Source organism: Nannospalax galili, unplaced genomic scaffold (assembly GCF_000622305.1).
Source record: "Nannospalax galili isolate Female #2095 unplaced genomic scaffold, S.galili_v1.0 scaffold184, whole genome shotgun sequence".
Classification (NCBI taxonomy): Eukaryota; Metazoa; Chordata; class Mammalia; order Rodentia; family Spalacidae; genus Nannospalax; species Nannospalax galili.
The window spans coordinates 2,035,895-2,062,691 of NW_008351649.1; the positions used below are offsets into that span (position 1 = coordinate 2,035,895).

At 49.5% G+C, this 26,797-nt stretch overlaps 1 protein-coding gene across 1 annotated transcript in view; it reads right to left on the minus strand.

Moving 5' to 3' along the window:
- Myom3 (myomesin 3) overlaps window positions 1-26,797 on the minus strand; it is a 54,958-nt gene that overhangs the window by 19,945 nt on the left and 8,216 nt on the right. Inside the window, exons 6-20 of the mRNA XM_008848623.2 lie at window positions 24,881-24,976; window positions 23,184-23,272; window positions 21,087-21,131; window positions 20,641-20,781; window positions 18,473-18,634; window positions 17,687-17,828; window positions 16,728-16,927; window positions 15,679-15,732; window positions 15,180-15,307; window positions 11,601-11,784; window positions 8,640-8,814; window positions 7,986-8,107; window positions 7,409-7,596; window positions 7,059-7,185; window positions 5,755-5,933 (exon numbers count right to left, since the gene is read on the minus strand). Of these exons, the coding sequence (XP_008846845.1) occupies window positions 5,755-5,933; window positions 7,059-7,185; window positions 7,409-7,596; window positions 7,986-8,107; window positions 8,640-8,814; window positions 11,601-11,784; window positions 15,180-15,307; window positions 15,679-15,732; window positions 16,728-16,927; window positions 17,687-17,828; window positions 18,473-18,634; window positions 20,641-20,781; window positions 21,087-21,131; window positions 23,184-23,272; window positions 24,881-24,976 (2,032 nt within the window). The remainder of the gene's footprint in view (window positions 1-5,754; window positions 5,934-7,058; window positions 7,186-7,408; window positions 7,597-7,985; window positions 8,108-8,639; window positions 8,815-11,600; window positions 11,785-15,179; window positions 15,308-15,678; window positions 15,733-16,727; window positions 16,928-17,686; window positions 17,829-18,472; window positions 18,635-20,640; window positions 20,782-21,086; window positions 21,132-23,183; window positions 23,273-24,880; window positions 24,977-26,797) is intronic.

Consider the following 26,797-nt stretch of genomic DNA (forward strand, 5'->3'; position numbering starts at 1 on the left):
CATCTAAGTGAGTGCTCTACCATGGTTAAATCACTAATACTTCTTTATTTTATTATTATTTTTTAAGACAGGAGCTCATGTAGCCCAGGCTAATCTTGAGCTTGCTATGTAGTTGAGGATGACTTTGAACTTCTGATCCTTCTGATTTACCTTCTGAGTGCTGGGATATCAGGTGTGTACCACCCAGCCTGGTTTATGTGGTGCTAGGAATCCAACTCAGGGCTCATGCATGCTAGGCAAGCACTTTACCATTTGAGCTACATAATCAGATCTAATTTTGATTTTTAATTTTTTGATATATTTAATTTTATGTGTATAAGTGTTTTGCCTGCATATATGTAAGTGCACCCATGCATGTGCCAGTGGCGGGGGGGGGGGTGCGGCTAGAAGAGGGTGTGGGCCCTGGAACTGGAGTTCTATACAGATGGTTGTTTACTGACATGTGGGTACTGGGAACCGAACCTGGGTCCTCTGCAAGAGCAGTTTGGTGCTCGTAACTGCTGAGCTATCTCTCCAGGCCCTAATTTTTTATTTTGAGATAGGCTCTTAATAAACTGTCCAGGCTGACTTTGAACTTGCTCTGTAGCCCAGACAGGCCTTTCAATCCTCTTGCCTCAGTCTCTTGAGTAGCTGGGACCAAGCCTGGCTCCCTAAAGTTTCTTGAATGAGTTCCTCCCATTCATGTCCTAGCTATACCTTGACAAAAGCCTTTTTTTTCCTCACCTCGCCTGGATTAATCCAACAGTTCCCTCAGTGGTGGTTCTACCCCCTGGGCCCTTCTGCTCTGGTCTGCCTTTCCCTCTGCAAATCTGAATATGCTTAAATCTTTCTGTGGCCCTCAGGGTCAAGTTCAAATTCTGACATTTAGGACTCAAATTCTTCCAATGTGCCTTAATTTCTGCCCTCTTACTCCTGTATAGCCAGCCTTCACTCCAGGGCTCTCCCTCGGCCCTGCGGCCATTTCTTTCTTTCACACCTACCCGCCTTTGCCATCGCTAAGCCCTCTGCCTGGAATATCCTCCTTTCCCTCTTGGTCTAGCTGACTCCAACTCAGGGTTCCTTATTCAGGTGTGGCCTATGCCACAATGCCAGGAAGTGGCTCTGTCCTTCCTCCTTAGAGCTCCCAGAATCCCTTAGACCAGTCTCAGGTGTAGCATTTATCACAAAGTACTGTAGCTGCCTGTTACCAATGACCATGGTAGGTTCAGCTTTTTATATCTAGGACCTGGTCCAGACCTGGCACTAAGCAAGTGTCAAGAAGTAGTTAGTGACTGACCAAGTGGCAGCCAACTGTCCCTAGGTGGAAACTGATGCCAGGCCATCTGCTCTGGCCTGTGCCAACCCATGTGAGGGGTGAGGAGATCGTCCACTGTACATGGCTCCCTCGGGTCACCATCCAGCATTGGCTGACTCTACTGGGAGGAGAAGAGCCCTGGAGAAGCAAAACTTCCACCTCACAGCTAACTATCATTTCAGCTTTGAAGTCACAGCTTGATAGACATTTGCTGATATAGAGGACAACATTTTCCTGAATGTCTCTGTCAATGAGGATCTTCTATCTTAGTATTAAATGTCACAGTTGATTTCTAATCATTTAATTCTGGTACAGCCAGACAAGAACAATTAACCTTACATTAACTTTGTTAATACCTCACTAGGTATCCTACCTATTACTATTTTTTTTTAAATTTTTGAGATAGACTCTCATGTAGCCCAAGCTGGTCTTTTTAAAAAATATTTTGTTATTTTTATTTTATGTGTATATGTGTATTGCCTGCATGTAGGTAAGTGCACCTGTGTCGTGCAATGCCCTTGGAGGACAGAAGAGGCTGTTGGATGCCCTGGAACTAGAGTTTCTGACAGTTGTTAGTTGCCATGTGGGTGCTAGGATTCGAACCTAGGTCTACTGCAAGGACAGCCAGTGTTCTTAACCACTGAGCCATCTCTCCAGCTCCCCAAGCTGGTCTTAAACTTGTGGTATAGCCCAGGCTGACCTGGAACTCTTACTTATTTATTATTTTTGTTGTTGTTTTGTTTTTTTGAGACAGGATCTCTGTTTAGCCACAGCTGGATTGGAACTCTCTAAGTACACCAGGCTGGGCTTGATCTCACAGAGATCTGCCTGCCCCTGCCTCTTGCTTAAGATTAAAGGTGTGCACCACCATTAAGGGATTAAAGGCACCACTATGTTGGGCCTTCTGGACCCTCATACACACGATATGGAGGAAAATGAGGCCTAATATGTTTCCTAAGCCTGGCTAAAGTTTAGCGACCTGTCTCTGGCCTGTCACTTACACGTGGAGGTGACTCAGCAGAGCCCTATCTAAGATTGCCTCTGCCCAGTAACAACTGGTGTGGTAAATTCCCAGTGGCCCACAGTCTTCGCCCCAGATGACACATTCCTATACCCACCCCCTTTTCCACACCCCTTTTACTTAAACTATATAAGTTGATGCCTGACACAATAAAGTGAGTTCCTGCCTCGACAAGACTCCCGACTTGGTGTGGTTTTTGAGTCGCCGACACTTACCATCCCACTCAGCCCCCAAGAGAGAAACCCAGGCTGGTCCTGGCCTCTCCCCCTGTGCTGTACCTGTCGGAGCATCCAACACCACTATACCTGGCTTGACCTTGAACTCTTTATTTTGGGGGGGTGTCTATTTTGAGACAGGGTGTCCCTGTAGCCCCAGCTGACCTGAAACTCTCTATGTACACCAGGCTGGCCTTGAACTCACAAAGATCCTCCTGCCTCTGTCTCCCGAGTGCTGGAATTAAAGATCTGTGCCATCATGCCTGGCTTTGACCTTGAACTCTTGATTCTCCTGCCTCCATCTCTTAAAGATTAAAGGTATTTGCCACCACAACCAGTTTACCATCAAATTTTGACTACCTCAGTTAAATATTTACTCAGAGAAATCAAGTCCTTATGAATGTGGATTTGACCCAATGTGCTCAGCTTGTCTACACTTTCCATAATATCCCTCTTGCTGCTGCTAATTTCTATCATCCCGTCTAACTCTATTACTTCCCTTCCCCTGAGCCTTACAAAGCAGTCAGCATAAAATTAATTATAGTCTTTTTTTTGGTCTTTTTGAGACAGGGTCTCCCTGTAGCCCCAGCTGTCCTGTAGACCAGGCTGGCCTTGAACTCACAGAGATCAGCCTGCCTCTGCCTCCGAGTGCTAGGATCAAAGGCATGCGCCACCACGCACAGCTAAAATTAATTATAGTCTTTACACTAACCCTAGTTTCCATTTAAGCACTAGCCTAGTTTATATGCAAATTAAAAAGAACAAGAATGAGGGGAATAATTTGACAATTAGTAAGAGAAACACAAATGATTCCAACTCATTAAATCACAATTTTTTTTTTCATTTTTTTGGAGACAGGGTCTCCCTGTAGCAACAGCTGACCTGGAACGCACTATGTAGACCAGGCTGGCCTTGAACTCACAGAGATCCACCTGCTTCTGCCTCCCAAGTGCTGGGACTAAAGGCATGCACCACCACACCCGGCTTAAATTATGAATTTTCATAATGACCAGATACCCTCTTTTGTTTTAATATAACCCTAGCCTCACTACACTCCTTGTAAGTGCTCTAATTTATTGATCTCACCTGTGTATATACTCCTATGTCCAGAAGACATACTATCATCTATATTTATTATAGGAGCTCTAATTACTATTATTTTGAGATGGTCTCATGTAGCCCAGGCTGGCTTCAAACTCACTATGTAGCCAAAGATGACCTTGAACTCTTGAGGCTCCTGCCTCCACCACCTGAGTACTGGGTTGACAGGTATGTGGCATCACACTTAGCTTCTATATCCTTTAACTAATTACTTAATTTTTATTGTGCATGCATGAGTATTTTGCTTACATATATGTAAGTGCATGCAATGCCCGTGGAGGCCAGAAGAGAGTGTCAGATTCCCTGGGAGTTACAGATAGTTGTTAACCACCATGTAGGTGCTGGGCACTGAACCCGGGTTCTTTGCAGGAGCAGCCAGTGCTCTTCACCTCTGAGCCACCACTCCAGCCCCTCGATATACTTTTTCGAAGCTGTGATTATCCCAATTCCTCTTTGACTGTCTCAAGGGGCCTTAATTTTACTTGTACAAAATTAAAGTTTGTATTGTTTTCTGATGAGAAGAGAAACGACATGCTGGTTGGGAACATTTGGAAATGATAGGAAGAGGATGGAAGGAAGGAGGAGTGCTCTCCTGGCAGTTCCACTCCCAGAGAGGAAGCAGGCATGATAGCTCTGGATTCGGCAGACATGACATGTGCCAGACTCCATTTGTTACAGTGCCATTCTTCCGTGTCAGCTTGTGATTCCTGAGCCTGCCTTCTTTTCTCTCAGGGCTCTTGTGGACGGCTAAAGAATGGATCCTCCCACCACTGGGGAAAGACGAATGAGTTACAGGAAATAGACTCTGTGTCCCCGGAGCTGCAGACAGAATTAGTTCCCTTTCCAAAGCTGTCCTCACAGATGTGCCTTATACAGAGGAGGCCCCCAAGACAAAATGGCTTCAGGGTGTGGACGCTGAGGCCTCTGAGATCTGAGCCAGTGACCTGAAATGCTGAGCAGTTGTCTGAGTTCGTAGCTCGTGTCTATAAATGACGCCTCCTTAACCTCCTCGTTTTCTGACATGGGTAAACGCTTCCAGGACATCTTTGTGAAGTCTCTACTTGAGCTTTCCTTCTCTCCTATGTGTGTGGAAAGGAAAACAGCCACAGCTACAGGAAACAAGGCTCAGGGTGCTACCAGATTTCTTAATTATCCAAAGAGTTTCAGCTTGTTGGGGTGTCCAGCCTTCCTGCTTCTCTGGGCAATACCGGATGCAAAGATTGCCTTGGGCCACACAATAAATCCAAACCAAAGACCTTGGATTGCAACAGCAAACATATGTTTATTTTGCATGACATTGTGATATGACATGCTATCCTGGGCTGTGTATTGGACACTTCTGGAATTTTAAAAGTCTATTTCTCATTAAAATTCACAAATACAAACTGGGCATGGTGGTGTACACCTGCCATCCCAGAAGGAGGATTGTGAGTTTGAGGCCAGCCTGGGCTACATAATGAGAACTTTTTCAATCCCCACCACCAAATTAATTAAGAAGCATACATGCATGTACACTTATTTACATATAATGTATATTCTGTGACAGATCTCTGCTAGCTAAGCCTGTCCCTGGCCTACTCCATGTCCTGCTTTGTTTTTTTTCCCAGGAGTGCTTTCACACCAATCAACACCTACGTCAGTTTCTCAATACCATTGCCACCCCTACAGTTCCTTGTTTATGCTGCCTGACACTGGATTCCACTAAAGGACTCACTATGAATTAGTTCTGTACCCCTACCCCTCCAGTGACGGACATTAAGTCACTCCCACCTCCTACCATTATAAATGGGGACCACCACTGTCCTTAGGTGTTTGCACATATGCCCTGTTACTCCTCTACAATTCAATCCTAGCAGATTTTTTTTGTGTCTAAATGCTGTTATAACTAACTGGTTCTCAAGTGAGTTTTTAGGGTTGTATCTGTCCAGTGTGGAGCAGGGTAAGGCCACCAACCAGCCAGACCTTCTTACCATCTGGTTCTGTGATTGTGGGCAAGTCATTCTCCCTTTCTGGTCCTCTGTTACCATTAAGTAAGGGAAGTGATTTTTGAGGGTTATTCAAGCTTGGATATTGTGCAGTTCCGTAGGTCCAGTAACAGGAAAAAGGGAGGGGCAGGAACTTACCTTGAGGTGGGTGTCAGAGATGGTATCTGGGGTGACTGTCTTCCACTCCTCAGAGCCGTCCTCCTGGAAGCTGACATGGTAGCCTGTGATCGGCCCGGCCCCTGTATATAGTGGGGGCTCCCACTGTAGCATCAGGGAGGTGGCATGAATCTCAAATACCCGAACATCGTATGGGGGGCCTGTGGGGGACAAGATGGGGCAGAGATGTGGAGTTGTGCACCCAAGCAAAGCCAGTCAGCAGCTCTCTAACCAGACAAGTGGGCAGTGAGCCAAGCAGTCGGTCTGCAAGCTGGGTAATTTGTCAGTCACCACCAAGTCTGGAAGTATGGCCTCAGGATATAGTGGGACCTGGCCAACCTTGACTTCCTGACAACACTTGATCTTGAACCTGAAACCTGGTTAACTGCTCAAAATGCACTCAGCCTCACCCCCTCCTGGAACCCTCTCTGACCTTCCTCATCTGAGACAGCAGGAAGCTTCCCAGAGCTTTGCCAGCCTCTCAAGGTCAAGGGTGGAGGCTGAGGTTATGACATCTAGAGTCAGAATGTCAGGGTAGTGTCCCAGCTCCACCCTTTCCATTGATGGGGATTCAAGGAGTTAATTAACCTCTGTGTTCCTGCCTCCTCATCTGTAAAACGAGGTCACAACAGTTCTAACGTAAGGAGCTGTGCCAAGCAAGATCATTTACAGGATGTGTCTACATGGCAAGGAACCCAGCAGTATTAGCTGCTTGTAACTGTTGAAAACATCACAGCTTGTAATTACTTGTTGCTCAGGAAAGAAGGCTGTTTTTGTTTGTTTGTTTGTTTGTTTGTTTGTGGCAACTGAACCTAGGGCTTCATACATACAAGGCAAGTGCTCTACCACTGAGCCATATTCCCAGCCAGGGGAGGGACTAAGGAACTTATTTATGAGACAGCCAATGGGGTTACAGGAACAGTGTTCGTGGTGGCTGACTGTCCCTGTTTGTCTAGGACTGGGGGTGGGGGATTCAGTGGTAAACTGAGAAAGTCCATGGTGAGCCGGCATGGACTCACCATCCTGATACTGTGACTTTGGGATTCACAAAGGGACTACAGCCAGAATCAGAGTTCAGATTCTGTATCAAGGTGGGGGACCAGGCCCAGGAGATGGCCCAGTCAGGGGGTCCTTTCAAGCAGGTTTAAGAGTTAGTATCAGCTTGTGCCTGGGATCCTAGGTTGACAGAGCAGGACTGGGTGTCAGGGGAGTGCAGTGGCATCCATGTAGTTAGTGCGATGAGGAAGGGCGAGGCCAGGTCTGGGTGTCAGCACACAGGCTCTCACCTGGCTGAGGCATCGTCCACTCTTTGCACTCAAATAGGCTGCTGGGTGCTGATAGCTCGCCAACCCCCGCCCAGTTCACTGCTCGGGCCTGGAACTCATAGAAGTGGCCTTCTCGAAGGTTGGTGATCTGGAGAGGTGGAAAGTCAGGTGAAGTAAACCCAGGCTGGGACAGGGAAGAGGGAGGTGGTACAGTGCAGGGGAGCCAGAGCAGAAGGTCCGTGGGGGCTTTCTGCCGGGCTATACCTGGAACTCCTGGATGATGGACCCTGGGGAACCCAGAAGCTCTTGACATGCTTCCTGCCTCTTTTGTAACAGCAGTGATGAGGGCTGCAGGCACACTCCAGCCTCACCTTGCACACCCGGCTTGGAATGGGCTGCTGGTTGACTGGGTGCCAGTCTGGCTCCTCAGAATCATGCTGGTCCAAGAAGTAGCCCAGGGTCTTGCCGCCTCCACGCCTTTTGGGGGGTTTCCATCCAATAACCATTTCATTCTTTCCACAGTGCAGGAGTGCAAAATCATATGGGGCCGATGGGGTAGCTGTGGGAGGCAAGGACTGGGCTCTCTAGGGCAGCTGGATTGGGCGGTGGGGGGCCCCAGGGAGTTGATGAGCCTCCTCTTGTGGATGCCCACCCTGCTCTAGGAGTCGTCAAAGAGCCAGCAGCATCTGCCCACCTCAAGGGCACCTTGAAGTCTGATCTCAGCCTGGGAGCCTTCCCATTCCCTAGAGAGGTCCAGGAGAAGGCCTTATCACAGCCTTAGGCTACTCTGTCACTTCCTGAAGGCGAAGGTGACCAGGCCGGCTCCAGTTCCCCTGAGAGAGCTTTTGTCCCATTGGCATTGGAATCAGACCTTCTAAGATACAGCTTTGGCTCCTGCCCAGGCCAGGCTGCTCTGAGGATTGCAGGTTGGACCCACCCTGGACTCACCCAGAGCCTGTTTGACCCTGATGGGCTTGGTGACGGCTGAACTTTCGCCAACCCCAGCCTCGCTGACCGACCTGATGCAAAACTCATAATCCTTCCCTGTCTTCAGTCCAGGAACTGTGAACCTGGGTGAGAAAAGTGCAGCCTTCAGGGATGACCAAAAAGCCCATGGCTATCCGAACCTTCTAGAACTGCCTTGTGGGATAAATAGTCACCAGTGAGATAGGATTAGAAGGTTCTGGGCTAAAATATTGCCTCCAGTCTCATAGTTATGTCTGATGGCACATGGAGGACACTGTCCTTAGGACTGCAAAGAATATTTATTCTAGGCCAGGTGTGGTGGCACACACCTTTAATCCCCCAGGACTTGGGAGGCAGAGGCAAGTAGATCTCTATGAGTTTAAGGCCAGCTTGGTCTACATGAGTTTCAGGTCAGCTAGCGCTATAAGGAGACCCTGTTTTAAAAAAAAATTTATTCTAGAATCTGTCACCCAAATGCAAAGATGAGGGGCTAGGTGATTCAGTTGGTATAGTAGATGCCACCCATATATGAGGAAATATGTTCAGATCCCCAACACCCATGTAAAAGTGGGGTGTGGCCATCTGCACTTGTAACACCATCGTGGGGTGTGTATGTGTAGAGGTGTGGAGACCTACTTGGTGTCCTGGATGGGCTTGTTGTTCACTGTTTGCCACTCAGATGTCCCAGCCTCCCGGGAGTAGATATAATAACCCAGGAGCTCTGTGCCACCATCCACAGGCTCCCAGGCCAGGGACACAGAGGTCTTTGTGTCTCGGAAAGCTTGAACTTGAGCTGGAGGAGGGAGAGTAGCTGGAAAACAGAGGGGCAGAGAGAGGGCACTGAGTTAAGGCTCTGATAGGAGGGGAGAGGGAGGAGCCTGGGGGGAACCAGGGAGGAGTGCCACAGCAATCAAAGGCAGTGGCTAGATTCCAGCCTTTCTCTAGAGTTTTGGGACTGCCCAGAGTATGCCTGAGACTCTCCTGCCCCGTTTCCTCACTTAAGCACTAAGACCTTCCCTATTAATTCTTAGAGTCAATTTCTCTCTTTTCTTTTTGCTTTTCCTCTCCCCTTCCTTCCCTCCCTCCCACCCACCTTTACCAACAGTTCAAACAGTCCTTATCTTCAATTGTAAACGGATGATTAGAAGGTTGTGTTTATGTACATATGTAGGTATATATGCATGTATGGGTGGATGGGTGGATGAATGACTATATAGTGGATAGATGGGTGGGTGGATGGATGGATGGATGCTTAGATGAATGCATAGGTGTGTGTATGAATGGATGGATGGATAGGTGTGTGTGTGTGTGTGTGTGTGTGTGTATGGGTAAGTGGGTGGATGAGTGGGTAGGTGGATGAATGGGCAGATGATCAGATTGAGGAATAAGTGGGTAGAGGATTGGATAGATAGATAATTGGATGGGTATACGAGTAGATGAATATTTAATTGGATGGATGTGTAAGTGGGTGGATGCATGAATGGGTGGATAAGGTGACTGAATTGATGGATGCTTGGGATGGATGGATGTTTGGGGAAGTAGGTGGGTGGATGGATGGAGAGATTAATGGTTGGGTGGATGGATCAGTGGTTGGATGGTTGGATTCATGGATGTGTGTGTTAATGGTTGGATGGATAGATGGGTCGGTGGGTAGGTCAATGGATGGCAGGTATGTGGTCATCATTACTTAGTAGATTTTTTACCCATCTTTTGGTGGCCTCTGTGTTTCCTTTTCTCTAACTGTGAGCCTCCTCCCACCTACTTTACTTTTCCCCTCTTCTCTTATCCCCGAGAGCCCTGCCTAGCCTATGCCTTCACCACCCCCTTTCTCTTTACAGGCTTCACCTCTAGTCCTGCCTTCTTCCCTGAATTACAGAACCTTGTTTTCCTTTCCCTATGGACACCCCTTTGTGTCTTGATTTATCCAACATAAATCCAGTATTTGCTGAGAACCTGCTCTGAGCTAGCCTCTACACTGGCCTGGGGCACATACTAAGAAATGGACTGAAGGTCTTGTTACCAACTTCAGCCTCTGGAATTGAGGAGAGTGGCTGTGGGTGCTGTTGGGTATACGGGAGAAGCTCTACGAGGAGGCCACGCAAGAACTCAGGCCCAGGGGACCTGCTTTTACCAAGAGCAGGTAGGAGCTTGAGTGGAAGGTACCCATGGTGTGGAGTAATCCTTAGTCACTAAAACCAAATAGCTTTCGTGACTCAAGGAAATGTTTGTGATAACAATGTTAATGTTTTAAAACTAGAAGGTAAATCTCTCCCTCTCTGCCCATGCGTTCTGAAAGGTGCACTGGTGTGTGTCACCCGAGTGCTCACTGCAGTGACCCGCAGAGGAGGAATCACAGGGAGAGGGACACTTCCTGCTTCCCTTCCTGCTTCTCCTTTTTTTTCTTTTTTCCTTCTTCCCTTTTTTCTTTTTCATCTATTTTATACACTAAATCTTCTTTTATGACACAAAGCAATGCCTTTTATTTTTCCCTCCCTTCTCAAGTCTCCTGGCCCTCCCTCCTCTAAATTGCACCCGAGTCTTGTCCTGAGGCTGGTCTAGGCATTGCTTACATCTAATCACAAACCATTCACTGGTAAATCCCTGAATCAAAGTGAAATGCTAACCAGATCAGAATTAAAGAAAAACTCCAGTTACCTATCAACCCATTCATATGTGGCATACTATGTATATATACATATATGCAAAATTTACATGTATGTAATATATACATATATGTATGTATATAATGCTTTAATCCCAGCACTCAGGAGACAGAGGCAGGTGAATCTCTGTGAGATCAAGGCCAGCCTGGTCTACATGGCTAGCTCCAGGCCAGCTGGGGCTACAGGGAGACCCTGTCTCAAAAAGAAAGAAAGAAAAAGAAAGAAAGAAAGAAAGAAGAAAGAAAGAAAGAAAGAAAGAAAGAAAGAAAGAAAGAAAGAAAGAAAATTTTGAATTAGGGCAAATCTAGGACTTTGGAGTCATCTGCAGCCACCAGACCTCTTTAGGATGGAAGCTCCTCAGAGGACTAGCTGGTAATGGCTGCTGCAAGGAACCCTCAGATCTGATCTCCTCACCCCAGAATCCAGAGGCTTCAGAGAGGGGGCATTGAGAATTGGGGTAGGATGGAGCTGCTGTGGGGGGACTCTGGATGAGCCAAAAGTGGGGCAGTCACCAGGGCCCCAGAACAGTAGCTGTGGCAGGCAGGGCAAGAAGGTCTGCTGCTCAGAAATGGACCCAAGTGGTGTGGATGTGAGGGGTCCTACCTGGAAAGCCAGTGCTCACATGGGACAGCCCAGTCTATTGAAGGAGGGAGTGGGGCCTAAGCAGGAAGCCCACCTGTTTATTTAAAGGTCTGGACACTTTTAGAGGAAGTGCGCACACTCAGCTCCTGTGCCAAACCCAGCTGGACTCTGTCACCTGTCCCAGGTCTGCTCCCCAGAGAAATGCAGTTTCTGACACCTCAAACTTTGCAGGCTGGAGGTCCTGTTGCTTTTCAATAGTGGCAGAACCCCTCCCTGTAGCCTGAGTCCTGAGCCCCGATGTGTCAGCCTGGCTGGTCCGCCTTCTCCCTGAATGGCAAGGCATCTCTGGTACCTGGCTTGCCCCTCAGGGCAACGGGCTCGCTGGGTTCGGAGGGATCACTCATGCCATACTGGTTCAGGGCTCGTACTCTGAAGACATACGATTTCCCCTTTTCCAAGTCCAGGAGGGCGAATCTCGGGGACTTCACAGGGGTTTCTGAGCTGATGGCCTCCCAGGTTCCACTACCTATGACGGACTGAAGGGTAAGAGGAACTGGAGTTGGTGCATTGCCTGCTGGAACCCGACTGTGAGTGGGATGTTTCCCACAGAGGCTCTTGGGGTTGCTCTCTGCAGCCTGGTGGCTCCTGGGCACCCGATCTCTGATCAGTCAGCTTCTTCATCCTCCTCACCCCGGTGTCTGCTGAGCCGCTTACCTGCAGCACAGCCAGCACTATCTACAGGACTCTGCACGCCTGTGCTACTCATACAGCACTAACGACACCGTACTTGGAGTTGCTAGGGTCCAAACCTTTGGAGCCAAAGACCCAAACCTATGCTCCATCCACAAAACCACCTCCAAAACATATCTAGGGTCCAATTCAACTCCCCACTTGCACACCTCACCATAGTCTTCATCCTGTTGCCAGAATCACTTGACTAGTCTCCTTACTGACGCTTGTGGTTCTAACTTTAATTTTGCCTTTTCTTTCTCACCCTTTCTCCCTTCCTCCCTCTTGCATTCTTTCTTTTTGATTAAAAAAAAACCTTTATTTTAAAATTTTTTTTAAAAACACTTTATTATTTTTATTTTATGTATATGTGTATTGCCTGCATGTATGTAAGTACACCCATGTCGTGCAATATCCATGAACGTCAGAAAAGGGTGTCGGATCCCCTGGAACAGGAGTTACAGATGGTTGTTAGCCACCATGTAGATGCTGGTGTATGAGTGTACTGCCTACATGTATGTAAGTGAACCTGTGTCATACAATGCCTGTAGAAGTCAGAAGAGGGCTTTGGATCCCCTAGAACTGGAGTTACAGATGGTTATCAGCCACCATTGGAATCGAACTTGGGTCCTCTGCAAGAGCAGCCAGTGCTCTTAACCACTGAGCCATCTCTCCAGCCCCCAACTTTAAAATTTTTTAATCTTGTGTATGTGTTCCTATTACGTGGGTATGTGCACACGAGTGCAGGTGCCCTTGGAAGCCAGAGGTGTTGGATCCCTTGGAACTGGAGTTACAAGCCTGATGTGGGTGCTGGGATCCAAATTCTGGTCCTTTGATAGAGTAGTACGCATTCTTAATCACTGAACCATTGCTTCAGCCACTCTTACTGATTTTGTTTTGCTTTTTGAGATAAGAGAGATCCTTTATAGAAAATATCCTTTATAGAAATAGGCCAGATCAGTCCCCTGTCTGCTCAGACCCTTCCAAGCCCCCATGTCCTCCTGACCTGCTACCAAATGCTGCCCTGTGGCCTGGCCATGGTCACTTCCCCTTGTCTACCTACCATAGCCCAGGGTCTTCCTGTTGCTCCCTGGAAGCCTGGGTTCTGTCTCTGAGCTTTGCACTCGCCAAAGCCTCTACCTAGAATGTTCTGTAATGTTCTTGGTTCCCTAACTCCTTAGGCTCTTTCTTAGAACCCATCTTCTGGGGAGGCTTTCGGGCCATGTCTAAAATGTCAGCAGCCCTCCCTGTTTCATGCTGTTCTCCTTGGCGCCTCCCATTAGCCAATGGGCTCATGTCTTTATCTTTTACCACCTCACCTTGTTTCTCATCTCCCCCTACCCCCCAACTCTGCCATGTCCCCAGGACCAGAAATAGCCCTGGCACATGGGAGAATGAGTGTCCAAGCGGATGGATTTGCAGAATACCTCTACAAGGGGATTGTTAATTTCCACACCAGTGAGGAAACTCAGGGACTTTTGCTAACTTGTCCAAAGCCACACATCTAATAAGATGCAGTTACAGTATGGGAACTCACATGTGGGTGGCACCAGACCTGCTCACTCATGCAGTATCAGGGACTCAGAGGGCAGCCATTGGTCCTGACTGGCAGGGTAGATGCAAGGTGGAAAGCTGCAGTGGGTGGCTGTGTGATCAGTGAGCACTTCTGCCAAGTCTAGGCCTGAGGCTTGGGGCCCAGAAACACCAGGGACCCACTGACCTGCCTCCATGCCTTTCTTTTCTAAGGCCCACCTGGTATTGTGACCTAGAACCTAACAAAGCCAAACAATCACTAACATCAGTGGACACCACCAAGCACCTGCTGTGCACCAGGCTCTGCTCCCTTCATACACTCTAACTCCCTTGGACCTACAAGGTGTGTATCATTATTATGAACATTGTAATGGACAAGAAACTGATGCATGGAGGAACAAAAATGAGTTGCCCAATGTCACACTGCCACTGATGAACAGAGAAAGGCTTTGAGCCCTAGAGTCTGACCTCAAGGTCTTCACCATTTCATTCCATAGCTCGGGATACCAGTTTTCTCTTTTGTGTGTATGTTTGTATGTGGGGTTGTGCATGCACATGTGTGTTGGGGGGCACAGATGACACTGGGTATCTTCTTCAACCACTTTCCACTTTATTTTTTTGAGACAAAATCTCCCACTGAACCTGCTGCTCACCGATTGACTAGACTGACTGACCAGCAAGAGCTGGGGATCCTCCTGTCTCGGCCTTCCCCAGCGCTGGGTTTATAGTCACAACACTGGCATGCTTGGCTATTTATGTGGGTGCTGGAGATCTGAATGCAGCAAAGCCTTTACTGATTGAGCCTTTTCTCCAGCCTCAAAATTTTCAATTATCTGGAGCTCTCCTATGCTGGGAACTGGGGCTGGTTACCTGTGAGTGTGAAAACAGGACTTCTCTGGACAATCAAAGAGAGATACCTCTTTGAACATTTTAAATTCATGAATTTAGTAAACCCTTATGTCACCTACGATGTGCTGGGTGCCATGCTGGGCACAACAGATAAAGAAGACAGACTGTGCCTTCAAGGACGGGAGTTGGGTGCACCTATCCAGAGGCAGTGATTGGCCCTGGCTATGTGGTGTTTCCTTTCTCTCCCAGGGCAGGCTTTCCAATCTAGGATTGAGGACACTGAGTCTCAGAGAGATTACAAAACTGGCTCAGACTCACACAGCAGAACCTGGAGCTGACTGAATCCCAGCACCCACGCTGTCCTCTACTCTGCCTTGCCTCCTCCCCTCTGCCTCCACCAGTCTCTCCTGTTCCATCTCTGTGCCTAGTTTTAAGGCCATTTCCTAGTGCTAGTCATGCCATGTGCCCCTGTCTGGTGAAAACAACCTTCACTTCCTATCCAACACGTTCTGGTGAAGAAGAGGTCCTGAACCCTAAGCATGGCCCTGTGTGGTTGACCTGGGGGTAGGGAGGTGCCTGGAAAGTGGATCTTATCAGCTGTTACAGCTGTCTGCCCCTAAGGAGTACCTGGGCTTTCAGGGTTGGAGGTCACCACAAAAGTCCATTCCCCTGCCTCAGGGTAGGGCTTTGCTCAAGCTCTTCTAGGCAGACATTCTCATCTCTGTAGACCCCAGGAATGGGGTTCTCCACATTCTGCACCTCCCTTACCACAGATCCCATAGCCTGCCTCCTTCTTGGGGCTGTTCCTTGGGGTTCGTACCTTCTCCAGGCAGTAAGTCAGAGGGGCTCTGCCCCGGGGGCGAGGCTCTTCCCAGCTCAGAACCACATAGTTCTCTCTGATCTCACTGGCGCGGACATTGGTAGGGGGTGAGGGGATGGTTACAGCATCTGGAAATAGAGTCATTCAGGGCAGAGTTGGGTAGGACTTCAAAGACCCTTAATCTCAGCTCTGTATTCCACAGACAGGGGAATAGGTGCCTGGAGACGGGTAGGGACTTGTTCCAGCTCACCCAGCAAGTCCAGACAGAGCCAGTGCCAGGTCCTGGTCCCCTGAGGCCCTACCCAGGGCCCTTTTCTATAGGCCATTTCTTCCAAGGACATACAGGCCCAGCACTTGGCCTTCTCTGAGTGGACCTTCTTGCCTGTACCTTCCCACATCCTGGGATGGTTAGCTTCCCTGCTTTGCCAGTCAGTGAACTTGAATCCTAGAGCTGTGGAGCTGGTTGCCAGAGGCCAGCTGCAGGGAAGGTCACACATACCTTCAAAATCATCCTCGTTGATGGTGATCTTGCTGCCCAGGTCAAAGGAAATCTCTAAGAGGGAGGACAGAGCACAAGGGATTGGATCAAGAGTCAATCAGCACCTGCCCCATTTCAGGTTCTGCATCCTGCCTGGCCCCACCTGGCTTGGCAGCCCTGGCCATGTTGCCTCCGGTTGGGGCTTTCTGAGCCCAGTTTTCTCAGAATCCAAAGTGGGCCCTGTTGCTCTTAGGTTCTTGGGGCAGATGGATACAGACATCAGGAATGATGTGACTGGATTCCACAGAGTTGGTGCAAACCCAAGGCAGGGTGACTTCTAAGGTCTGAGAGCTATGTTCCCAACACTCCCTGGGATGGGGTTCCAAAAGGCAGAGTGGCCACCTCCCCTCAGACTGAAGAAGAAGCTATGGTCCTCCCACGTGTCTCTCAGGGATGAGGCTGGCTCCTTCCACCAGACTAGCTATTTCTTCCCCCTCAGATTAAGGATTCCTCAGGATGAGACTCTGTCTCCCCCACCAGACTAGGGGTACATAAGAATAAGGCTGTAAACTTTCCATTCGACTGGCCTGAATGGTGTCTCTTCTGTAACAGGCTAGGCCTTCCTGAAGGCTGGGCTGTATGTCCCTGTGATGGTTAATATTGGAGAGGATTTATAATCACCATGGAAACAAACTTTTAGGGAATTCCTAGGTTGGGTCAACTGAAGTGGAAAGACACATCCTAAATGTTGATAGTGCTATTCATGGGCTGGTGTTCTGCACTGAGTAAAAAGGAAAGAGCAAAGTGGGCACCAGTCTCTCTCTCTCTCTCTCTCTCTCTCTCTCTCTCTCTCCCTCCCAATCACAGATGCAATGTGACCAGCTGCCTCATGCTCCTGGTGTCATGCCTTCCCTGCCATGATGGACTCATCCTCAAACTGTGAGCCACAACAAACACTTCCTTAAGCTGTTTTTGTCACAACACTCAGAACGGGAACCACGCCACCTCTCTCTTGTTGAGGCAGTCAGTCCTGAGTGCCCTGATGCCTACAATGTCCTCTGTGTACTCACCTGTCTTCCTCTGAAGTGCATCATGATCGCCCATGACAACCACTTCTGAAGCCTTTGAGGGGAGGCTGCTGCCTGCCTTGCTGATGGCTCTCACCCTGAACCGGTAGCTCTGCCCTTCAATGAGGCCTTGGACTGGGCACCGACAGGTCCCCCCAGGGGCCTCACAGCAGGGTACCCATTCTTCGGAGTCACCCTGGCATCTGCAAGAGACAGCCTGGCTTTCAGCTCTGTCTAGGTCTCATACGTTCCCGGTTTGAGCCTCTGCAGGAGCTGTTTCTTGCACTGGGCAGCACATTTGTTTGTAAGTTGCCTTGTGTCCATGACCATCTTCTTCCACTTAAAACCCTTACTCTAGCCTGGGGCCAGCACATTCAGGAGGCCTTTCACCATCTCCCATCACCATGCTGATTGCAAGTGCTAGAGAGCTTGCTGTGTCCCTGGGGGCATGCTGGATATTCCATATCTACCTTCATCTTGTCCTCCCAGTAGCCCTGAGGGTCACTCTACAACCAAGCATGCACAGAAAGCAAGAGAGCTCGGTGCAGGCCCAGGCGGCACATGGCAGTCACTGTCTCCTCAACTGCTAGGGCCTTGTTTTTTTCTTAACTGCAGCTTCAGAGTCCACAGCATGTAAAGAGGGTTGGAGGACTTGTCCCTCCATCTGTCCTTCCCCTTCTCATAGTGTGTCCCTCCCTAGGGCCTGATCTAGCCACCAAATTCACACATGCTCAGATATCAAAATACTTAACTCTTTTGCCCCTTTTTTTTTTCATGCATCAGTGAGAAAGAGGTTTGGAGGTCCTCCACCGTCCCTAAATTCTATCTACCCCATGTTTGGTCCCTTTGCCCTGTCTGAGAGGCAGGGATGAGAGTTCCTGAGACCTCCCCTTCCAGCCCTTTGTTCCCAGACCAGGCAGCATTCTTCCTTAGGGGCTCTGCCATATCAGAGTGCCACTCACAGCTCAATGGAGTAGCCAGTGATGGGGCTGCCCCGGGTGTTGCTGGGTGGTGCCCAGCTCAGGATCAGGCAGTCTCTGTTCACATCCAGGCACCGGATGTTGAGCGGCGAGCCTGGGGCTCCTGGCATCTCGGCTGCAGCATCTAAATCCCAGGAGGGAGAAACCAATGGCTCACCCTCAGACTGAGGCCATTTAGCAACTAGTCCAATTCCCCCACCCCCAACACCCTCTTCTCCTGAGTCCTCTTAGAGGACCAGGGCCTGAGGACTAGCCCGGCCTCCACCAAGAGCAGCATCTGGGGGAGGAGCGGCAGTATCATTTATTAGGTGCCCATTTCATACCAGGCACCCAAAGAGATGACATAACCTTCAAACCCAGAGCAACCTCACTTTGTAAGTAGGGAAACTGAGTCTCGTAGAGGTAAAGCAACATGTCTGAGGGCACCTACCTCACAAAGTGGGCAAACCAGAATTGAATATATACGGAGTTCAAACACCAGGAGGCAGAACTCAACCAGTGACCAGAACCTTCCAACCCTGTGCAAAATGCACAAAGCCCTCCCTCCTGGTTCCCACCAAGTCTCTTCTTGGAGACTGTGGAGATTTTGACGTGTCCCTTTGGACTCACAGGATGATGCTCCAGAGACCCTAAGAGACTAACCCAACACTCTCATAGCAGAGGAACCAGGGTCTTGAGAGTGCTTGGGCCTTGGCCACGTCCCCCTATAATTCAAGGCAGAGCCGTGGTCTCTGGGTCCAGATGCCCCTACTAACCACTGCTCCTTACCTCTTACAAACACATAGGCACTCTGCTCCTGAGGCCCAAAGGGTGAGGACACTTGGATTGTGTAGAGTCCCTCATCTTCCTTGTAGGCACAGGACACCTTCACAGAGGCCTGGTGGTCTGCGTAGAGGATCTGCCTACGTGCCAAGGACCTCAGTAGCCTGCCTGTGGAGAAGAAGGGGGCCCAGTGTGAGTTCAAGGGGGATCCTGGCCTCACCTGGGAACTCATAGATGCTTGAGGGACCTGGAGGTCCTGACCAGGCATAGAGAAGGTCGATGTGACTACAGCCTTGAGGCTTAGCTTGTGTGTGTGTGTGTTGGGGTGGGGGGAGGTTGGCAAGGGGATTAAGGATTTTCAAGGCTTTGTCATGGTGGTAGCTAAACTCTCTTCTGAGAGAGCTGGGAGATAATGGAGCTTGGTGAGTGTGAGGCTCATGGATGGAGTGAGGGTTTAGAGAATAGCAGGGAAAAAAGGTAGAGCAAAGAGACGGGGCTTGTGTGAGCTGTGGGGGCTCAGTGAGGGGGTTCAGTAGATGAAAGCTGATTAAAAAATTTTTTTTTCTAAGACAGAGTCTCATGTAGCCCAGGCTGGCCTTAAATGTCAGATCCCCCCATTTCTACTTCCTGAGTACTGGGATTACAGGTATATGCTACTGGTCCTGGTTTATGTGGTACTGGGGATGGAACCCAGGGCTTCTTGGATGCTAGGGAAACACTCTGTCAACTGAGCTATGAGTTGCAATCTTTTTTTTTTTTTTTTTGTCTTTTTGAGACAGGGTCTCCCTGTAGCCCTGGCTGGCCTGGAGCTTGCTATGTAGACCAGGCTGGCCTTGAACTCACAAAGATCTGCCTGCTTCTACCTCCCAAGTGCTGGGATTAAAGGCTTGTGCCACCACCCCTGGCATGAGTTGCAATCTTAATGAAGAAAGTGGGGCTTACTGAGAGGTGGGGGCTCAGGAAAGGACCAGGATCTCATTGAGAAAGTTAGGGTCTTAGTGAGGAGGGCAGAGGGCTGGTTGAGGAGAGACAGGGATCCATGAGTGAGATCTTGAGTAGGGCCCTGGAATGGCCTTGCCCTGAGCTGCCCTGGAGAGCTGTCTTTTCTCTGGTCCCCACAGAGGCTCCTCCTTCCTGTCAGCACTCTATTCTGGATGATGGACAGGTTTGGGAAAACACACAGGCCTTGGTTTTGCAGCTGTTCCTTAGGGCTCCTCCATCCACCCACCCCCAGCAGGTGCCACCTCCCTGGAGTCAAAGCAAGGAAGATGGGGGAGGGGAGGAGGAGGAGGATGTGCTTCTTGTCTTTAGGCTACAGGCCTAGTCACAGTCAAGGTCGAAGGGTCAGTCTGCTCTAGCCCTTTCCCGGAACATCCTGGAGCTCTTTACCCTGATCCATACACTGTCACAGAAAGGTCCTGTGTTAGCCACACAGCCTGCTCTGACATTGTGACCTGTTCTGCCCCCTGGCCTTGGCCTCTGGATTCTTTGCCTTGACTGTTATTTCTTACCCTAGGGTGGTGGTAATCCATGTCCATAGCTGCCTGGGCAGACCCCACTGGCAGTGGTTATAGTCCCCTCTCTGACACACAGCTCCCTGAGCCCATGCTGATCTGTACCCGCCCTGTCTCTGCCCCAAAGCAGAGACTGGCACCCTGTGGATGACTGGTGTAATAGTTTAATTGTCAACTGGGTAGACTCTGGAGTCACCTGGGCCTGCCTGTAGGGGATTATCTTGATTGCTTTAATTGAGGTGGGAAAGTCTGCCTATTTTAAGTGGCACCTTTCCCTGACTGGGATTCTGGACTGCATAAATGGAGGAAGGGACTGAGCAAGAGCATTCCCCTGTCACTCTCTGCTTCCTGACTGTGGATACAATGTGACTGGCTGCTTCATCTCCTGCCGTCTTGACTCCCCTGTCATGATGGACTGCACCCCTGAACTGTCAGCTGGAATAAGCCCTTTCTCCCTTGGGTTGCTTTTGCCAGAGGATTTTTATCACAGCAGCAGGAAAAGAGACTGAGACAGCTGGTGGCCCCGGGGGCAGGCTGACTCCTGGGATAGTAGTAGGGCTGTCTCAGGGTTTAGAGGGAAGCTAGATCTGATCCCCCTCCGGTTTCCCATCCCTCTGGGTCTCAACTGAGCCACAGAAGGGCTGCCTCCAAAGGCCTTACCGTCTCTGAACCACTGGATTCTCTGTTCTGCATCTAACACATCATTTGAAAACAGGCAGGTCAGGGAGAAAGGTTCCTTCTCCCTAGCAAAGACTGGCTTCAGCACCGATGTGAATTCTGCACTGGGACCAAACATCGATCCTGGGATAGGGACAGAAATGTGAGACCCACGTCTTTTGAGATGACAGACTGTCTTGGGGAAACAAGGACATTCCTGGGGTGGCCCCATTCTTATGGGTCAGAACTCATAGTTCCCAATGGGAGGTATCAAAAGAGAAAGGGGGCCTGGAGGTGCAGAGGGGACCAGGTAAGCCAGCATGGCAGCTTGGGGCCAGCACCTCGTGACAGTCTCCTGTGGACAGCCTTTTGTGGGCAATGGGTGGCTCTGTTCCGAGGTGGGCTGTGGAGACCCCAGATGCCCTCCTCCCTGTTCCCAGTCCACTTACGTTTAAAGAGCTCAGAGTCGAAGCCAGCATCCTTCCCCAGGTAAGCTGAAAACCCAAGACAAACGCAGCTGGAGAGGGCTCAGACTACATAACCCTACTGTATTTTGAGGCATGGTTTTGGGTGTGGGTTTAAGTTCTGGCCCATGAAACAACTCTGGGGAAAGTCCTTTATCCTTTATCTTTCTGTTCCTTAGCTTCTTCATCAGTAAAATGGCAGCGTGATTGCTCCCTGACAATGGTGCGTTATGAATGAATGTTTTTCTATGAATAAGGCCCTCAGGACCTGACACACATTAGGTGCTCTATAAATGCTGGTTTCTCTCCTTAGTCCAGACGGGGAGAAGCCTGGCCAGAGACTCTGGAGGGATGGGTACCGCCAGAGCTGACTGGAAGTTAAAGGTGAAATGGGCATGACCCCCTGAGCCAGGCAAGAGCAGCTGGCCCCAAGTGCTTAACTCCATCAATCCTCACAGCAGCCTCGCTCTCCAGAACCATCATTATCCACTCATACAGGTGAGGAAACTGAGGCAGAGTCACCCACTAGCCCTAGCAGCCTGAGACATGATATGACCCGGCTCCTCAGAGCGAGGTCCAGGCCGGCTCCAGGCGGCACACAGAGTAAGTGGGAGACTCAGTGTTGGAACCTGGTTCCTGCCTCCTGGCCCAGGGCCATCTACATAAGCCCCCACTCCCCAAGTCACCATGGAGATGAGACAGAGGAGCAGTGGCAGTATCTGTGAGCAGATGCTCAAGGTGGGGATCCTCAAGTTGCTGACCTAGATGGAGGGATAGGCATAGTTACGGAAGGAGGGAGAGAGGGAGGGCTGGGTAGAGGGACACAGGGCCTGGTGTGTGACCTTGGTCTACATTCTGGGCACAGCCTATGGGGCAGCTCAAATGTTCACACAGAGTGCCTGACTGGGTGGCAGGGATAGCTGCCTCCCAAGAACTATTTTGGGAATGGGCAGAGGGTGGAGGGCTGCAAAGGGCAGTTTAGCTAGGATCCTGAGAAGTGAGGAGGGGTGGGGCTGGACAGCTGCCCTGGGAGTGTGTGTGTGTGTGTGTGTGTGTGCATGTGTGTATATGTGTACATATCTGAGGTCTCTCATTCTCAGAGCCATGAAGGCAGGATGTAGCATTCCCAGAGTGACAAGGGACATTTTCCTTTTCCAAGAGCCTACTGTTTACCAAGCTTTATATGCCCCATTTGGCTGAATTAGCGGGAGCATCTGCTGGAGGAGACCGGGCCCCATTGTACAGGGAGAAGACAGTAGTAGCTCAGAGAAGTTAGGCAGCTTCTGAGGCTCACACAACCAGCTGAGGCAGAGCCAGGATGGAGACTGGGGTCTGGTTGACGTCTGGGTATCTGCCCTGCTGTAGGTTGTGATTTCAGATGCTCACGGGCAACCTCTAGGAGGGGACAAGTCCGACCAGGAACTGTATACTAGAAGCCAAAAAGGGCAGGTTGGGAGTGGAGGGCTTAGCTTTTGCCTCTGCTCCAGGAGACCCTCAGCAAGGGTCTCTACCCTCTTGGAGGCCCTCAGCTGAGTCCCATGCCCAATCTGGTGGGACCAACATGCTCATGGTGAGGTCACCTTGAACTGTCGTTTTGCACAAAGGTATCTGCTAAGGATCAGTAGGGGTTGAAATCTAGTCTGTTTTGTGGGCTGGCCTAAGGACTGCCTCAGTTTGGAGGACAATCTTCTTTTTTCTAGTCCATCCACCCAATTCATACAAAGCTTGGTGAATGATTCATGCCTTCAATGATTCTGGACAGAGCCTAGCTCAAAGCCAGCTCAGGATGGACAGACCCTGTGTACTCAGTGTACAGTGTGTACTCAGGAAAGTCAGTCCCCTTCTCTCACCTGGTTGCTCTCCACATCAAACTCCAGGGACAGAGGCTTTCACCTCTCTATTGCCCCACCCAGCTGTCCTCACCAATCTGAGGGAGGAGGCTCTGTCAGTTCTGTGGCTGCCTTGGTCCCTAATCCCAGCTCAATACCTTCACCCTTTCTTCAAGTGTAACCACAGGCCCATGACTTCGTCTGCTGGTCATGGGCTAATTGGGGCCTGGCCTGTGGGAACTGATGGACTTACTGCGGACGAGGACTTTGGCGAAGGCGGAGGCCTGGCCGTAGGCATTCTTTACCAGCACAGTGTAGGTGCCTGAGTCCTCAACCGTGCATCTGAAAAGATGAAAAGGGAAAAGTTCCCCAGGACTGCTGGACTCCATGGAGAATGCAAATCCCCTCTGTGGATGGGATAGACTGGGTGGAAAGAGAGCCTTGGTGGTACAGGGAAAAAAACCTAGGCTGTGTGTCTTTGAGCCAGTCACTGTACTTTTCTGAAATTCTGGAAAACCTAACACCAGCCAAAACTAGCCCAGGGAAGAGTGATTTGAAAATATCATGCATCACACTGTGTTGTTATTACCGACTCTGGAGAATCAGAGAGGTAAAGTGACTCTCCCAGAATCACACAGCAACTGAAATGCAACCCAGCTCACCTGTGGTGCTCTCTAGGTACTACTTCCTGCCTTGTTGACAGTTTCACATCAGAATTCTGGAACTGGGCTTCCTCCTTTCACACACGGCAGCAGACTTGCCAAGGCATACTGCTGGTCTGTGCCAGAACAGGGCATGGTGCCCAGGTTTGGATCTCAGGCCTGGGTCTCACCACCATCCAGGCTGACCCTGTATGTGCCTAGTAGAATGGGCTCGTTCCCTCCAAGGGGACCCTGATGACAGAGTAGGTGGTAAAGAGGTACCCATGTGCACCCCCTCAGCAAGCCAAGAGCCTTGGTGCCCCTGGCACACAGGGCAAGAATCCCTCTTGCTTCAAGGATGACGTCATGGTCAGGGTCCTTTGAAGGCCCCTTCTCTGACTGTGCAGCCTGTGACACCTCATTGCTTAAACTCACAGGTCAGGTACTAAAGTCAGGTCGGAGTACCCACTGTGCTTCTGGAGGAAGGATCAACTTCCTACTCATCTTTGTGTCTCAGAGGCCTGTGATGGCTAACTTAGAGGGCTTGATGGGTTAGAAGGAAGCCAGACAACAGATCTGGCCAAATCCAGACCCTGCATCAGGTGGGCAAGACCCACAACCTTCCTGAGCCTGTTTTGAATATGGTGGTGAGAACACTTTCCTTGAGTGGGTTATGAGCCTCTGTGGAGAGCAGCCAGCACAGGGAGAGCCTCGGGGCTGCTTGTTCAAGCAGAGTGGCAGATACTGGGGGAGGTTGGGCTTAAGCGCCCCCATGTAGCCCTCCTTCCACACATCTGTTTCTTTCTTTAGAATCAGGCTGAAGACTCCTCATCTCCTGGAAGGCCATCTAACCCTCTCCTTTACCCACTGCCCCTTGTTTGCTTGTGTGTACATGTGTATGTATATGAAGGTTTGTTTTCCATTCCCCAGCAAGAAGCTTTCCCAGCATGTCTAGTGCAGTATTCAGTCTGAATTTCTCATTGTGTATTCCAAGGCACCTGAAGTTTGTGTGTGTGTGTGTGTGTGTGTGTGTGTGTGTGTGTGTGTGTAATGCCAATACACACTGCTTCTGGATCCCATTCAGACCTACTTAATCTGACTCTCTGGAGACTGAGGGAGGGGGAAGTCCCTTCGAGGAACCATATTTTAATAAATGTGACAATGCCCCTCCACCCCACTTCAGAGGATGAGATAAACCCAGACACCAGTGCCCAGAAAGGGCTTGGGGGTGAAGGAGTCCAGCTATGGCCTCAGTCGTGTCGGGCCCAGGGTCATGGAGTCATGGGTCATTCTGGGTTCACAGACTCACCTCCTGATCTCCAGGGTCAGTAGCCCGTAGTTGTTGGTAATGTGGTATTTGCCCGCAGGAAAGAGGCGGGGATCTATACGAATGTCATTCTTGTACCTGTGGAGACATGGTGTCTGTGGAGACATGGCCCTGGGCAGGAGGGTTGCAAAGCTTCAGCTCTGTGTTGATCACTGGCCAGCACCACCCAGTGGTGCTGTCTGCATTCAGACATAAAGAAGAAAAACAAAGTTCTATCATATTTAAGCTGATTTAAAAAACCACAACAGGGATTGGAGAGATGGCTCAGGGGTTAAGAGCACTGATTGCTCTTCCAGAGGACCCCGGTTTAGTTCCCAGCACCCACACAGCAGCTAACAACCATCCGTAACTCCAGTTCCAGGGGGTTCTGATGACCTCTTCTGACCTCTGGGGGTACTGCACAACATGGGTACACTTACATACATGCAGGTGATATATACCATATACACACATAAAATATACATTTGTTCACATAAAATAAAGAATATACATCTTGTTTTTTTTTTTTTGAGACAGGGTTCCCAGCTGGCCTGGAACTCACTATATAGACCAGGTTGGCCTCCATCTCACAGAGATCCACCTGCCTCTACCTCCTGAATGCTAGGATTAAAGGCACATGCCACCACGCCCAGTGTAAAGTATATTTTTCTTTAAAAAACAAAACAAAGCAACTTCATACTCAGGACTCTGTGTACAGGAACAATGAAGTTAAAACCATTGGGTCTAGGACTTGGACGTGTGTGTGTTTGTGTGTGTATGTGTGTGTGTGTGTGTGTGTTGGTGTGTAGTGCTGCTAGGAATTGAACCCTGGGACTTGTATATGTTAGGAAAGTGTTCTACTATTGAGCCACATTCCAAGCTCATCTCCAATATTTTTTTGTATGTGCCTGTTCATATGAGCATGTGTGAACATGTGTACTCACATGTATGTGGAGGCCCGAGGACAATTTTGGTGTCCTTTCTCAGGAGCTAACTACCTTCGTTTTTGAAACAGGGCCTGGAACTTGGGTTCCAGTTTGGATGGCTGGCCAGCAAACCCTAGGGATCTACCTATCCTACCTTCCTACCTTCCCAGCACTGGGATTACAAGTATGCACCACCACACCTGGCTTTTTTTTTTTTTTTAAATAGGTTATAGGGATTGAACTCATGTTTGTGCGGCAAGCACTTTACTGACAGCTCCTCAATATATTTTATTTTATTTTATTATTTTTATTTTATGTGTATGAGTGCATTGCCTGCATGTATGTGAGTGCACCTGTGTTGTGAAATGCCTTGGAGATCAGAAGAGGGCTTCGGAGTCCCCTGGAACTGGAGTTAAGGACTGTTTGTAGCCACCATGTGGGTACTGGGAATTGAACCCGGGTCCTCTGCAAGAGCAGTCAGTGTTCTTAACCGCTGAGCCATCTCTCCAGCCCTGCTCCTCAATATTTTTAAGACTTCCTGAGGGTAGTCATGTGGATTACGGTAGTCTGGTGGATACTGCCTTTGTTTTTTGCAGACTTGGGTCTCATTCTTGGCAATGTGCTGACTAGACAGCAAGGTGGCCTGTGGGTCTAGAGGCCTAAGAGATTAAGGCTGAAGGTTGGGAGGCTGGGTTCTTTTTCTTTAAAAAAATTTTTAAATTTATTATTTTTATTTTATGTGTATGAGTATTGCCTGCATGTGTGTAACTACACCTGTGTTGTGCTGGAACTGGAGTTATGGACGGTTGTTAGCCTCCATGTGGGTACTGGGAATCAAACCCGAGTCCTCTGCAAGAGCAGCTGATGGTCTTAACCATTGAGCCATCTCTCCAGCCCCGAGGCTGGGTTCATGACACAGTTTTCTGTGTGACCTTGGGCAAGTCTATTCCTCTGGGCCTCTGTGAACCAGCGGCCACTGAATGATGACAGGAGC